Genomic DNA, 15,967 nt, shown 5'->3' on the forward strand with positions numbered 1-15,967 from the left:
TGTGAAATGCTTGCTTTGAACCTATTGGCTGTATGAATGCGGGCTTTTGTGTAACGGTTGTGGGAGCCTATATAATATTTACCTAAAATTGCTTCAGGGTCGATCGCTCTAACCAGACCTGCGTGTCTTGGAAGGATGGTTGGCCCCAGCTAGCTGGTTTAATAAAACTCTGTTTGATTTTTGCATCTCCATACTCGTGCATTTGTTCCCCAGAAGAGACCCACCGAGTCACGGACCCTAACACCAGAACATGAACTTTCGGAGACTATAGCAGTTTTTAATGTCTAAATGATTTTATTGGAATGCTCTATATATTTATGTATGCATATTTCTCCTATTTTCAGGACTGATGTCAAAATAGAATAATTTGAAGATAGGAAGAAGGTATAAAAATTAAGTAGAAGAGAATTGTGAGAATATTAAAACTGATTTTTTTTTCCCTCAGTTTATTACTTACTTTGATTTTGTATATGCCATCATGTCTTTACTTTTCCGTTCTGGTGTCTAAGGGAATAAAACAGTGGAACCAGAGTCCAGCCTACCTGTGTTTTTCACAAGGTTTCTGTATTCTGAAGTTGATTCCTATGTATACTGAAGTTTGGGAACCACTAGACTAAACATAAACTCAGAAACTTTGGTAGTTACAAGTGTTACTAAGAAATTAAGTATTTCCTCTTTTGGCTTCTTAAGTTTATTAATAAAAGAATTTCGAAACTGACTCCTGACTCAGAAGGAAGCTTGAGGACAGTTTTATTAGCATTTGAGAGAAAAACAACAGGGCAGAAAAACTTTAAATCTCAGCAACTGCTATAAGCCTGGAGCTGGACAAGAGGAAGAGAGAAAGCTGTGCTGTTTGAGTGAGAGTTTGAGAAAGGCCAGCATGTTTAACAGTGGTTGTTGGCAAGCAGCTGAATGGCATAAGAAGAGATGCTTCAGTGCCAGTGAAAAAGAGAGTCAGGGATAACCTGCCCAGGCTTTAGCCAGTATCTGAAAAAGAAATAGAAAGAAGGAAAAGAAAATTGTTTTTCTGAATAACTCAGAAAATCAGGCAGGCTATTGTGTATTACATACTGCTTGGTGGAAACTCTGCCAGTGGCTGTGAGGGAAGGGCTTCTGGGAAGTAACTATACATTTTCTCTTTGTAGGGGTAATTATTCCTCCCCTCTCCTTAGCATATCTTTAGGTGAATTTCCCGAGGAGTAGACTCCTGGCCAGATGGTTAACTCTTAAGGGAGGAAACAATTGTACATAATGTGATCTTTTGAGGAAATCTGAATGTCATGTCTCCACCCAGGTCAGGGCCAGAGGTTTTTTTTGACCCTGAAGCTTAAGAGTGTCAGACCCAATATTTACCTTTCTAGTGCAAAAAGTGGGGTTCAAAGACGACCATAAGGCATGGGTCCATCCTCACTGGCCTTTAAAACTACTAGTAATAAACATAAGATTAGAAAGAATGGGTTTATCTAGATTTTGGTCTAGGAATTCGAATTTTATGGAACAGTATAAATAGAGATTAAGATAAAGTAGCGCTTCCATTAATCTTAAAATATTTAAGGTAAATACTGGATGATACCGAATGAAAGCCTACCTCCAAAAAGATGCCTTTGATAATAGTCAGAAATGGAATAACAGGGCCTGGCAAGAGTGACAGTGAAAATGGATTGAAGGAACAGCTACTAAAAATGTTAGAGAAATACAGTATCCATCACTTTGTTGAATGTGAACTCCCCTGCCCCCAATTCCTTGAAATTGCATTAGGTTCTGTTCTAATCTGAATTAGCTGAGAATATAGTGTTAATATTACTAATAAACAGTAGAAGAAATAAGAAATTAAATGAGCAGGATGGTTTTGGGTATTCTGGCTCAAAGAGTTAGTGCATTCTTGTTCATCTGTTAGTATATTCTTAAAAACTTATTAAAAATTATTTATTTTTACTTTGTCTATGAGTGTTTTGCCTGCACGTATGTAAGTCCACTATGTGTACAGTGCCCACAGAGGCCAGAGGAAGGTGTTGGATCCTCTGGAACTGGAGTTACAGATGATCATGAGCTGCCAGATGGGTGCTGGGAACTAAATCCAGGTCCTTTGAAGCAGTAGCCAGTGTACTTAACCTGAGCCATCTCTCCAGCCTGTTAGTACATTGTTTAAAAAAGAGAACAAATAGAAATTGTTAATTATTAGTAATAATATACATTTTTCTTAATTTTGAGGATATTCATCCCCATTTAAGAATAATGAATTTCAAAATAGCTGAAAGTAGTGTTTGAATGTGTCTTTTTGCAAATGTTACTAGGTCTTAATTGATGTTTCCTAGTTTCGAAGTAGGGTATACTAAGAACTTTAACTATTTTAAAATGTGTATGAGTGTTTTGCCTGCATGTATGTAAATGCACCACGTGTGTGCACTACTTGTGGAGGCCAGAAGAGGGCACTGGTTCCCCTGGAACTGCAGTCACAGATGGTCATTAACTGCCATGTTGGTACTGGGAACTGAATCTGGTTCCTCTGCAAGAGCAGCCAGTGCTCTTAAATTCTGAGACATCTCTTCAGTCTCTATACTGAGAACTTTTTCATTTTTATTTCTTCTGTGGGGGTCCTGGTACTTTTGTGGTGAAGTAAGTGTAGAATCTGTGTGGTGGCATGGCTTGACCTATTTTAAAGTGTGTATCACTTAGCTGCATAAAAACCTCCAAGTGCAATCCTTGCCCCACCGTCTGCACAGTCCAGTGTTCTAGTCTTGTTGCTATGTTTCTCTGCCCCTAACCTTGTGCCAAGACATTTTCTGTTTGTTACCTGGGCTGTTGCCACTCCCTTGGAATTCTTAGGCTTATTGAAATAAATCATAAATGTACTCATCTGCTCCATATTTATGTCGCTTATATAATAACTGTAGAATAAAGCACCTTTAGATGTTTTTGAAGGTTTTTTTCCCCTCTTTGGAGCACAATGAAAAAGTACCTCCTTTAAAGATTTATTTTATTTTTAATCATGTGGTTGTGTGTTCGGGGGTTGGTATATGCATACAAGCACAAGTGTTCACAGAGGCCAGAAGAGGGCATCAGATCCCCTGGAACGTGTTACAGGCTATTGTGACCTACCATATGTGGGTGCTGGAAACCCAACTCTGATCTTCTGCTAGAGCAGTATGTGCTCTTAACTGCTGAGCCATCTCTCCAGCTCAAGAGTACCTCTGAGATCCTTCATTCCTTCTAGTCTTTTGTTTACTCTGCTTTTAAGTGGCTAGGTCTTGTACTTTATTTGTAGCATAAACATTCCATTTTGTCACATTTCTGTTAGCAGTAGTAGGATATTTCCCTTTAGATAAACATAACTGAATTTTATTCTACTTGTAAATTGGGTCCCCATCTTCCTTTTTCTTTCTCTTTGCTTTTTGGTCCTTCCATTATCTCTATATACTTCTATGATGTTAAGAGATTAACAACTTCTATCCACTCTCATCTTCCTGACTTAAAATCTTACTATCCCAAACATTAAACCTGAGGCAGACCTCTTACTTTATCTCCAGTGTTGCTTTTCTTCATTCTCCATAAGCCTAACTTTGAGTTTTTGAACACTTTCCTTTATGGTACTATGCTCTACCATACAATTTCTGTTTGTATTAACTATCAACTTGAAATGCACCTGAAATGTTTTCAGGTAATTTCATATATTCTCCCTGTTTTGTTACCTGTCACATCCATGTAGATTTTTTACTACTTTGCATAGTAATCTCAGTCTTCAAGGTGTGTTCCCCCCCCACCCCCCACACTTTGTTTGTCTTTTTGAGACAGGGTCTCCCTGGCCCAGGCTGACCTGGAACTCATTTTGTAGATCAGTCTGGCCTTGAACTCACAGAAATCTGCCTGCTTCTGCCTTCCAAGTGCTGGGATTAAAGGCATGTGCCACCATGCCTGGCTCATCCACAGTTTTTAAAAAACCATTTTAACATAGGGTTCAATTTCCACTCTGGCTCACTCTTGAGATTTCCATCAGTTAGGTACCCTTGAAATCAGGATTCTTCCTTTCTAAGAAGTAACAGCTACAGTGGTCCTTTACCCCCTGATTACATCTCTAAGAACAGTTCTGGTAAATATCTGCTTTCTCTCCTTTTTATTTATTTATTTTTAATATTTTATTTATCATTTTAATTTTATGTGTATGAGTGTATTACCTGCATGTATGTGAGTGCACCCGGGTCATGCATTGCTGCTGAGGTCAGAAGAAAGCTTCAGATTCCCCTGGAACTGGAGTTAAGGACAGTTCATACATGCCATGTGGGTGCTGAAAATTGAACCCACACCCTCTGCAAGAGCAGTCAGTGCTCTTAACCTCTGAGCCATTTTTATTTTTTGTCTTTTAATAATGAACTCTTACTCCTAAGGAAGTCCTTTTTCCCCCCATGTTATTCAGGTTGCCTTCTTATTTTTCTTTAATTCTCCCCAATATAAATGTATGTCATATTTTTTAGAAAAATTTAGTTCATCTTGAGCCTGGGCAAACCTGGTATCTAGAGTTAGTGTTTGTCCACCTTTCATTTTACTTTGATCTTTATATTGTGCATATATATATTGGTGCTTTCTTGTCTAGGCACCAATTTTAGCATTTATGAAGCAAATAATACTCTCTCCTTTATTATTGGTAACAAATGAAAATCAACAGGGTTCAGAGTTGATGTAAAGTCTTTAAAATGACTTAGTGTTTATAATGGGAAAGCCAGATCAATACACAGACCTTCATGCTGTATGTAAATGCTCTGACCTGCCGTCCATACAGTCAATGCAGAGAACTTGAAAAGGAGAATAGAACCAAACTGTACAATTAAGCTTGGCCTACAGCTGGTGGTTCTCACTAAGCTTTGTGAACCCCACCCCTTTGGACCAAATAAGTTTTAGAGGCGGTTAAAGTTTGTCCTTGCCATGGTATATTTTGAGAAGGACCAAATTCATATTTTATGAATAACATTGTAGAGAAAAGAGAAAGTCACACTGTCTTGAGTTTAGAAAGAGGACAAAAATAGAAGAATTGATATAGAATAAGAATTTTGGCTGATCTTTTGGTGTCTTCTCATCTGTCTTCCATTAACCAATATAGTCTTTTTAGTTCTTTTCCCCAGTTTATAGAAAATGTTGACTACAAAAACAAAAAAAAAAAAGGAAAAAAAGAGGAAGTTGGTCCTTATTTTACTTATGAAGAATACATAGAAAACAATCCAATTGTGGTGATGTAAGAAAAAATATGTTGCCTCTTAGATAAAGGTACTTTTTGAAAATAAAATATAAGAAAGCTAAATAGAAAATGCTGCCCATTCTTCAAGTGTAAACTAGCAGGATCAGTTTTAACAGGATAAAATGGTAAAGTGGTCACAATTGATGTTACATATTACAGTTACCTTGGTTCAAAGAGTTATTTACAGTGTTCTTCTTAAAATTTTTATTATTTTCATTTTATGTCTATGAGTGTATTTCCTGCATTATGTAAGTGCACCTGTGTGATACAGTGCCCAGGGAGGTCAGAAGAGGGCATTGGATCTCCTGGAACAGGAGTTATGGACATTGTTAGCTGCCACGTGGGTGCTGGGAAGCAAACTCGGATTTTCTGCAAGAGCAGCCAGTGTTCTTAACTGCTGAGCCATCTCTCCAGCCCTACTCACAGTGTTCTAATGTCAATTAAACCAAGGTGGTTTTTAGTTTTTAGTGTGGAATAAGGCTATAGAGTCTCTTCTTTTTTTTTTTTTTTTTCAACTTTAAAAAATATTTTTAGCTGTTCTTTGAAATTTTCATACATTTATATAATTTTTTTTAATGTCTTTTTTGTCCTTTATGAGACAGGGTCTCCCTGTAGCCCCATTTGACCTTGAACTTGAGATCCACCTTCCTCTCTCTCCCCCATGCTGGCATCAAAAGTGTGTGCCACCACACCTTGCTATGTGTGCTGGATAGCTTTAGTGTCAACTTGACACACCTGGGTGGAGGGAGCCTCAGTTGGGGAATTTCCTCTATTGGACTGGCCTGTGGCCATGTCTGAGGGGCATCTTCGTCATGAGAGATGTGGGACGGCCCAGCCCACTGTGGGTGGTGCCACCCCTGGGCAGGTGGGTCTGTGTTGCATAAGAAAACAGGCTGAGCAGGGGCCAGGAAGTGAGCCAGTAAGCAGCATTCCTCTGTGGACTGTGCTCTAGCTCCTGCTTCCAGGTTCCTGCCCTGAGTTCCTACCTTGGGCTCCCTGATGAACTGTGACCTGGGAGATGTAAGCTGAATAAACCCTTTCCTCCCCAAGTTGGTAGTGGTCAGAGTGTTTTGTCACAGCAATGAAGAAAAAAACTAAGACACTATGTAATGTATTTTGATCATATATATCTATTACTTCCCTCCAACTCCTTCTAAGACCCCCACTGAATCTCACTCCCAACTTAATGTCTTATTTTTATTGTCACTAACCCCTTGAGTCTAATTAGTACTACCCACATGCACGTGAGCATGGGGCCATACATTGGGGCATGAACAACCTACCAGCAGCAAAATACCAAAGAGTGACTCTCCCTCTCTCTGCAGCCATCAACTGCCAATAGGTCTTCCACTAGGGATGGCCTTGGGGACCCTTCTTCAATCCATGCTGGATCTTGTCCAGGCCTTGTATAGGTAACCTCAGCTGCTGTGAGTTGATGTGTGAAACAGCCATGGCATGTCCAAAAGTCAGCATTTCACACCTCTCCTCCCCATCTGCCGACTCTTACATTCTTTTTTTGCCCCGTTTCCCTGGATGTTCCTTAAACCTTAGATGGGAGAAGCTTGATATGCCATCCACAGCAGAGTACTCAGAGTTTTTAATCCTCAGTATTTTGATCTACCACAAGTCTCTACATTAACTACTATTACCCATTGCAAAAAGAAGCTTCTCTAACCAAAATTGAGAGCAGCATAGATCTGTGGGCATACACATATTTAGAAGGCAATTTGACAGCATGACCATTTCATCAAAAGCAAAAACAAAACCCCTCTAGCAGTTTTCACCTAAGCCCTATCATCTCCCCCAAACTTGGGCCTTTGACTACAGTACAGTACTAGGTATGAAATCCCTCCTGTGGGGCAAACTTATATCCAATCACTATTTTAAATTCACTGTATTACTTGGCTCACTGAAGCCCCCATTATTTTTTATGTATGCTATTTTTCATATTGCTATGTGAAAACTATTATGTAGGCTGAATTGTTTTAAGAAATGTATTTACATTTAATATGATAGTGCTAAATCTGGAACTTGTTTCAAACTTTTATGTATAGTTGGTTAATTTTTTGGTCTGAAGTTAATTTTGATGTCTTTTTTCCCCCTGAATTGAATACATTCTTATATTGACTATAGTTAATTTCATTTCTTCCTGTGCAAGTTCATTATCTTCTCTTAAAATCAGTTAATATGACTGAGTACTTTGGGTAGAAAAAGGCACAGCTACACGGCTACTTCATTAAGATCTCATCTGCAAGGTGGATAATTTTTCTCTTCAAGTTAAGAACTGTTGGTGGGTAAAAGGACTAAAACTCAAAATGGGTAAGGAAAGTTTGGGAGAGGTCTTCAAATACATTTAAATTTCTCAAACCATATCTTGGTAGACTTTTAGTACTTTGTATTCAGTCATATTTATAGAAATTGACAGAACTGAAGATTTGTTGTCAAGACAGATTTGGGTAAGCTGCTTTTCATATAGGTTATGAGGACCTTTGACTATGGCACAAAGTATAAAGAGTGAAATTACTGGGGCTGGAGAGAGAGATCGCTCAGCAGTTAAGAGCAATAGGTAGTCTTGTAGAGGACCCAGGTTCGGTTCCCAGCACCCACATGGCTGCCAACAATCATTCATAACTACAGTTCCAGGGGGTCAACACCCTCTTCTGGCCTCTGGGCGTTGCACTCATGTGGTACACTTGCATAATGCAGGCAAAACACTTACACAAATAAACTAAAAACAAAACAAATGAAAAAAATTTTTAAAGAGGGAAATTACTGAATAGTTTTTTGAATAGATGTTTGTCGGTAGGTAGATCATATCCTGATCATTTTGCCATCAATGAGTATATCAAATCAGATCATTTAAAATATTTCTATTTTTAAAAAATAATGTTATTGATAGTAGATACAGAAGCCATGGCAGACTTAATATATGTATTTCCTCATGATATTCATATGGACGGATAAATAAAAGATATTGATTAGTAGTCTTTTAGTATATAACTGGAGGATCTGAACTTGACCCCAATATGTGTTTATGTATGAATTCCTTTTTGTGTGCACTCTTGAAGACATGATGAACTATTTCATATTCGTAAGTGATTCAAACTGCGAGTAAGTGCTAATGGATTAATAATACATGACTAAAGGTTTGGGCTGGTACTCCAAATGGGAAGATGGAAAGTTAGAAGATTGGGAGAACTGCTTTAATAGTGATCTGTGTACAAAAAGCACAGCATTTTTGCAGAGTGGAAAACCAAAATCCAGACTGCCCTCAAGCTATATTAGTGTAATAGTCAGAAATGGGAATGTGGCATTGTGAATTGCATCAGCTTGGAGTCTTATGCTCCATTCTATACCATGCTTAAAAGGAAAATGATGACCATTTGGACTGTGAACAGGATAGATAGGTTCTTGAGAAAAAATGAAAATTTTAGAGACCATTGGGAAAATAGTTGAACTAAAGAATGTTAAACATTTAATTCAGACATGAGGCTATAACAGGTTTGTGACAGTTGCCATTTGTATTATAAAGGTTATGGCATGTTTTGTTTATATAGTTCTCGATCTTCAAAAAATAATCTTCAAGACTGCATGGAATGTGAAGATGCAGAGGCACCTGCTCCACTTTCCAGAACCCCCAAACACTCCATGTTATAAAAATATCAACTTAAGGAGTAATGAGTTGAGCAAAGAACATGATTTATTAAACACCCAAAAGTACTGGGCTCTCAGTGTTTCCAGATTCCAAATGACTTTTACCTTACTAGAATCTACTTTGAAATCATTTTTGATGTTTTAAGATAAGACTTTAACTTTAGATTTTTTCATTACAAAATTACTCTAATAGGAAAGCTCAAAATGACAAATTACTGTGTGTGTGTGTTTGTGTGTTTTAGTGGTATGTGTATGTATATTTGTGATGCACACAACCTGTGCACATACATTGATGCCAGAGCAGGACCTTTGGTATCTAGCTCTCTCATTTGCTTTATTCTCTTGAAACAGGGCCTCTCAGTGAGTATGGAGCTAGACTGGCTGCCAGCAAGCCCTGGCAATAATCAATTCCCCTCCCCTTCAAGCACTGGTTTTACAGGCATACACATGACCATGCCTGCTTTTTATGTGGGCTTTGAGGATTTGAACTCAGTTCTTCTTGCTTGTGCAACAGGTGCTTTTAACTCAGCCATTTCCTCAGCCCTATGACATTCTTGCTATGATTTTTTTCCCCTGTTCTTCATTGAAAATTGTAAAAACAGTGGATGCTTAGGTTATCTGTTGAGCCTGAGGTATTTTGGACTCTTTTCCATAATATGGTGTATAAATATTCATAATCACAGTATCATGCTACTGTATCTTTATAAACATTTGTTGACAGAATGCTTAAAGCCTTATAAATGATGGTAATAATAAATGTTCATTTCCAATTTTCTTTTTATGTTTTATTTATGTATGAATGTATTGCCTGTATATATGTAAATGCACCCATGTCATGCAGTACCCATAGAGGTCAGAAGAGGGCATCAGATTCCCCTGGAACTGGAGTTACAGACTTGTTAGTCACATTGTGGATACTGGAGTTAGAACCTAGGTCCCCTGCAAGACCAGCCAGTGCTTTTAAGTGCTATGTTGCTATCTCTCTAGACCCTCATTTCCAATTTTGTTACTATATTCTGTATAGCTGTTTTGATTTTTAAAAATTTATAGCCTCAGCTGGTCTAGCACTTACTGTGCAGATCAGGGTGGCCTCTGCCTCAAAAGTGCTGAAATTAAAAGGCATACATCACTATGTTGGGCTAAAATTGGTTTTTTAACAAAAGCTGATATGGGTGGTAAAGAATATTAGTTACAAAGATTGATAAAGATTTGGCAGTTGAACATAGTCATTCATATATTGCATTTTTTCCACATGTTCAAAGATAATTTTTAGTTATATACTGTGAAATAAACAGTATAGGGCATTTTCCTTACCTATTCTGTGTTTATGCCTAACTAATATTTTCATTTATCCTTAAATTTTTATCTACATTTTAGACTATAAGTTGGGAACATTTCTTATAGTAATGTACTTTTTGAATACTTCTCTCTCAGGTGGTTGAAGATTATGCTGGAAGATGGCAGGTTCCTTTACCGCAGCTTCAGGTTCTTCAGACTGCACTTTGTTGTTTCACATCAGCCAGTGCATCGTTCCCAGATGAATGTGAACATGTACAATATGTTTTAAGTAGTCTTGCTGTGTAAGTACTTTTTACTTCTTATCCATACATTTTTAAACATGCTGAGATTATTTTTGGTATTTCTTCTGAGGAAGAAAACTTTCCTGAAGTCTTTCCTTCAGGAAAGAAATTTTCATTTCTTCACTTAAGTATTTAGGGTCAATTTTCAGCATTTAAGAACAAATTTTACTTTTATAAGAGTGAAATGGAGTCATACACACATTCTTCTGGTCACTACAAGCATTGTTTATTGCTTTTTAATTCTGCATATTGCCTTGGCAAATCAAGGGTAAGTCTCCAAATACGGCAGTTGAGGCCGTGGCAGTTAGTAGAGGAACCTTGAAGCATGATGAAAAGAGGTTAGGAAGCTCTTGGTTTTTAAAAATGCTTCTAGAGAAATTTGAATTGAAATTATTTACTGGTCTTCTGTGTGTTTGATTCCTGCTCACTAGGATGATTTAGAAGTAAAAGAGAAATATACTGACAAGAGGGAAGGATCACCAGTGAATGAAAAGAAAGATAGCCATGATTTTCTGGCGTTCAGAAAGGAGAAAGGAGTGGTACTGGAAATACAGGAGAGCAAGTTAAAACTTGATCTGTTTGCATCTACTTTGCCTCAGATTGCACTCATACCAGAACACTGAGTTGTGAAATTATCACCACTGCATAATGCATAGGAAAAGATTATGTCTCAAAGGTTAAGTATTTGTGAAATTCTTACTGTTTTATGTACATATATACTCATTTGTAGGTTTTAAAAAGTATGTAGTGATTAAAGAAGGAAGCCTTGCCTTCTTCACCAGTAGGTGTAGAATGTGAACATGCAAAGTGTGAAATTGTCCATAGTAGCTGACATCATTTGAGAGAATATGGGTGGAATTACTTGCAGATTGTTCAGTTTAGGCCATTTACCAACTTCAGGGCCAGGTGGGTTTCTTTCCTCTAAAGAAATTAAATGATGCAGGTGCAGTGACCTTTGCATTCTGGCATCTGAGGATTCCTCTTGAAATAGCTGGCTATTAATTACCCTAATAGAATTCACTAAACAAGAAACTCATGTTCATGCTGGGCATAGCACATGCCTTTAATCTCAGCACTTGGGAGGTGGAGGCCGGAGGGAGGATTCTCTTGAGATCAAGGCCAGCCTGGTCTACATAGTTCCAGGCTAGCTAGAGCTACAGGGAAACCCTGCCTAAAGAAAAATAAAAGGAAAAAAAAAGGAAACTTATGCTCCTAGGGCTCCTCCTACTTTTCTGCTTATGGCTTTATTTTTCCAATACTAATGGTTACTAAACAATCATCAGACTTTTTAAGATTGCCTTCAACATGAAAAAAAAATACAGTGGAAGCAAAACAAAAAGAGTTATGGGAGAATAGTGTTAATGTGAGAAACCAAAACATTGACATATAAAATTAATAGCATTTTCAGAGGGATTTGAGAAGATATGTATAACGTTCAGACAGTGTCATGCAATGTTAAAAAATAATGAGATACCAAAATCAGGGTTGAGATTAAGAAATATGATGGTTAAAAAGTGACATTCTGTAGCCTTGGAAGCATAACATTGAAGAAGAAACAGGATGAAAACAAAAAATAAGGTTAAAAGAATATATGTAAAGCTGTGCATGGTAGTACATGTCTGTAAATCTTAGGACTTGAGAGACAGAGGAGGAGGATCACAAGCTTGAAGCCAGCCTGGGCTACATAGCTAGATCCTGTTTCAAAGGAAGGGGTGGTGGTGGTAGAGAACATGTGTATGTATTTCTTTAAAAATGGATTATATGTGCTTAAACTTTTAGGAGGGAAAATTTAGGGTATGACATTTTTAGATGTGGAAGAGGAAGCTTAAATTAACATCTTTATTATTTTAAAATATTTTGAGGGCCTGGAGAGATAGCTCAGCAGTTAAGCAGACTTGCAGCTCTTGCATAGGACCTGAGTTTGGTTCCCAGCACCCACATGGGTGCCCACAACTATCTAATGCCTTCTTTTGGCCTCTTGGGGTACCGCATGCCCATGGCACATATAAATATATGCCAGCAAAATGTTTGTACAACAAAACATAAAAATAAATAAAAACCTTTAAAAATATTTTTGTATTTTGTCATGCTTAATGGAATATGGGACTGTGTCAAGATTCTAGAACTGAAAAAAATAACTCAAACTGCTAAGAAAATAAATAGAATGAGAGAAAAGCATATGTATGAGGGTTTGTATAATTTATTAGTTCACTAAACTATAGAAAAGTAACAACTGGAGCTAATTCGAGGAGCTTCATAATAAAATCTCATCTAGAACTATTCTCTTCCTTCCTATCCTTAATCTTCTTTTTTAATTTATCCAGAGCCTCTGATAGTTCTAGATTGAGCTCAGTTCATTAACCAAGCATATAACCAACTCCTCCTCCTATCATTTCTAGTTCCCAAAATATCTTTGGAAAAATCTCTGGCCCAGTTTGGGTCTATGTCCACCATTTGAATAATCGTATGTTGAGGAAAATGTGGTAAGATTCTTGGTTCATTCTAATGATAGTCTCACCCCATGGTTATGGGAGACAAAGATACTACATGGGCATCTCTTTTAGAACCATAGAGCTATCTTCATTGAAGAGATAGGCAGTTTCCTCAAGAAGTCTGTCAGGTAGTATCAGAGAAATCTGGCTAGGTAGGGCAAAAATTGATGTTTACTACAAAGAATCTTTTTGTTATTTTGAAGACTACCAAAACAGTTCAGTATTTTCTACTGATTTTTGAGGAAAATAAGTATTGAAAAATAATTAATTTTAAGCATAAGTATTATTCTTTCTAAAGTGCTATTAGGATTTTCTGCCTTTTTTTCTGCATCATCATTGGTAACTATAGTGTTGTAACAAAAGTTTTTAAAGCTTTCAGATTTTTAAAAAATTTTTAATGTTTTTTATTTATTTTTATTTTATGTATATGGATATATTAATTGCATGTGTGTAAGTGCACCCATGTCATGCAGTGCCCATGGAGGTCACAAGAGGGCAGATTCCCCTGGAACTGGAGTTACTGATGGTTGTTAGGGGCCTTGTGGATGCTGGGAATCGAATATGGGTCCTCTGCAAAAGCAGCCAGTGTCATTAACTCCTGAGCCATCTTTCCAGCCCTTAGAAATACTTTAAAAATGTTATATGTTAATTTAAATTGTATTTTTTGCTAGCTTATTTGATGCTCATATAAAAAATAATAGTTTAAGAATGAAATCTTGAGTTGCGTGCCTGGGTGTAGTGGCACATACCTGTAATTCCAACACTTAAGAAGTAGAGGCAGGAGAATCAGAAATTCAGGGTCATCATTGGCTACACATGGAATTTGAGGTGGTGGTTACATGATACTCTCTCTCCAAACAAAGAAATGAGGAAACATCAAGTCTTCTGTAAAATGGAAAATGATAGATGAAAGAAGTTATCTGAGCTTACTAAGTAGTAGTGTGTCCTTCCCACCCCCCCCTTTTTTTTGAGATGGTCTCCCTAGTTGGCCCAGCTAGCCTAGCTGACCTCTGTTTGACAGCAGTCCGCCTGTGTCTGCTCTCAGGTGTTGGGATAAAGGTGCACCCCAACACACCCAACTTGTAGTACTGTTTTTTAAAAGGAAGTTCTATATTAATTGAATTACTGTAACAGAAAAGTGAACTATATTTTCCAAAGAAGAAAAACAGGGACATAACAAAATGATTGTCTCATTAAAAGAGTAGTAAGTTTGTGATATAGTGTTTTATTTTTCTAAAATAACCAGAAAATTCTTCAAAGTCCACAATTTTTTTTTTTTTTTTTTTTTTTTTGGCCTTTTTGAGACAGGGTCTTCCTGTAGCCCCAGCTGTCCTGGAACTCACTTTGTAGACCAGGCTGGCCTTGAACTCACAGAGATCATCTGCCTCTGCCTCCCAAGTGCTGGGACTACAGCTGTGTGCCACCACGCCTGGCTAACACAATTATTTTTTTTAATTAATTAATTTTTTTAAATAAAGCTCTGTGCTTAGTTCTAAGGCTACAATCAGACATAAGTATGTCCTATTCTCAAACACCTTTCAGCATTAAGAGATAGTAAATAACCAGTTATACTATTATGTAGTTGCAGTTTTGGGATAATTGTACTGTGTAATGAGAGAGCGTATCAAATGCTTTTCCTGGTCTAGGATGTCAGGGAAAACTTTGGTTGAGCTGACACTTGCTGACCTTTAAAGGAATACTAGGAATAACTTAGATGAAGGAGCAGAAGATCCTCCTATGAAGGACAAACAATGTCAGAGTATCTACAGGAAGTCAGAATATTCATAGAATTTATTATATTTAGTTTCTATTTGAAGAATTCATTTTCATGGTTTATATCATATGTTTAATGTTTATTCTGAAAAAACTAAAAGTGTATAGATGAGCTATGTCTAAGATTCTGTCATAGGCATGTAATTATATGCATATATATATGTTGTATATAAATTTTTAAGTTATATTCCCTGGTAGTAGTGTATATACACCCATCTTTACAAAATTCTCAACTTGCATATAATTATGCCAATGAGAAGATAGGCGAGACTGAAAACTGTAGTTTGTTAAGGTGATTTTTACAGAAAATGAAAGTGAATTCTATTTTTATTCATGCTTGAGTATTTTTTTCAGATATTTTAGAAATGAAGTCATGTAGAAAATTATTTTAAATCAGCAACCACAATATTGTGTAACTTTACTTGAGGTGACTTCCTTTATAAGTTGTATTTTATAAAGAAATGAAAATTTTGCTATTCGTGTATATATATATGTATTTATTTGAATTAAAATATACCTTAAAGTCATTCTTAGTTATAAGAAAACTGAGGATTGAGAAATTTGGAGACTTAAAAAATTTCATATCTGTTCTCAGATTGATTACATGCTACTTCCTAAGTTTCACAAGTAAAAAAAAAAAAAAAAAACAGTGGTAAATGAAACTGTAAATCTGGCACTGTTTATTGCTGTGTAGCCTTCAACTATACTAACATGACCTCATAGAATTATTTTATGTGTAATTTTTCAGTAGGTTTTGAACTAATACATTTCCCTCTGGTTTTTCTCTTAACTGCTTCTTAACTCTTAATTATATTATTAACTCTTATTTAGTATCTTTTCTGATTTTGCACATATTATCTTTCTTAATCATTATTTTAGAGAGGAATATCCACTGTATAGATTTATGGTTTTTTGTTGTTGTTATTGTTTCTTCTGTCTCTGAGGAAAAAGAGATTGTTTTGCTTTGGGGGAGTAATCGGTGGCCTTAATTCTCTTTCCTTACTAAACACCTCCCCTAGGAGTACTCTCCCAGTACTTGGGATTGAATTCAGGGCTTTGTCCATGCCAGGAAGGTGCTCTACTACTGAGCGATATCCCAGCCCTCAACATTGTTCTTTACTATTGCATTAGAATTTTTGTTGTCAGTATTGCACCTAAAGTCAATATTTTTTTATTACTTTTATTTATTTTTTCAATAGTAATAAAATACCATGTATTTATTTATTTTTATTTTCTTCAAT

General features: G+C 36.7%; 1 protein-coding gene across 2 annotated transcripts in view; it reads left to right on the forward strand.

The window, feature by feature from the left end:
* Positions 1–15,967, forward strand: part of Znf654 (zinc finger protein 654) — an 84,248-nt gene that overhangs the window by 18,175 nt on the left and 50,106 nt on the right. The window contains exon 2 of one of the 2 annotated variants that reach the window (XM_029563161.1): positions 10,316–10,461. In XM_029563161.1, the coding sequence (XP_029419021.1) occupies positions 10,316–10,461 (146 nt within the window). Of the gene's footprint in view, positions 1–10,315; positions 10,462–15,967 lie in introns of those variants that run through there. The other variant, XM_029563162.1, reaches the window with a different exon arrangement.

Source organism: Nannospalax galili, unplaced genomic scaffold (genome assembly GCF_000622305.1).
Source record: "Nannospalax galili isolate Female #2095 unplaced genomic scaffold, S.galili_v1.0 scaffold293, whole genome shotgun sequence".
Lineage (NCBI taxonomy): Eukaryota > Metazoa > Chordata > Mammalia > Rodentia > Spalacidae > Nannospalax > Nannospalax galili.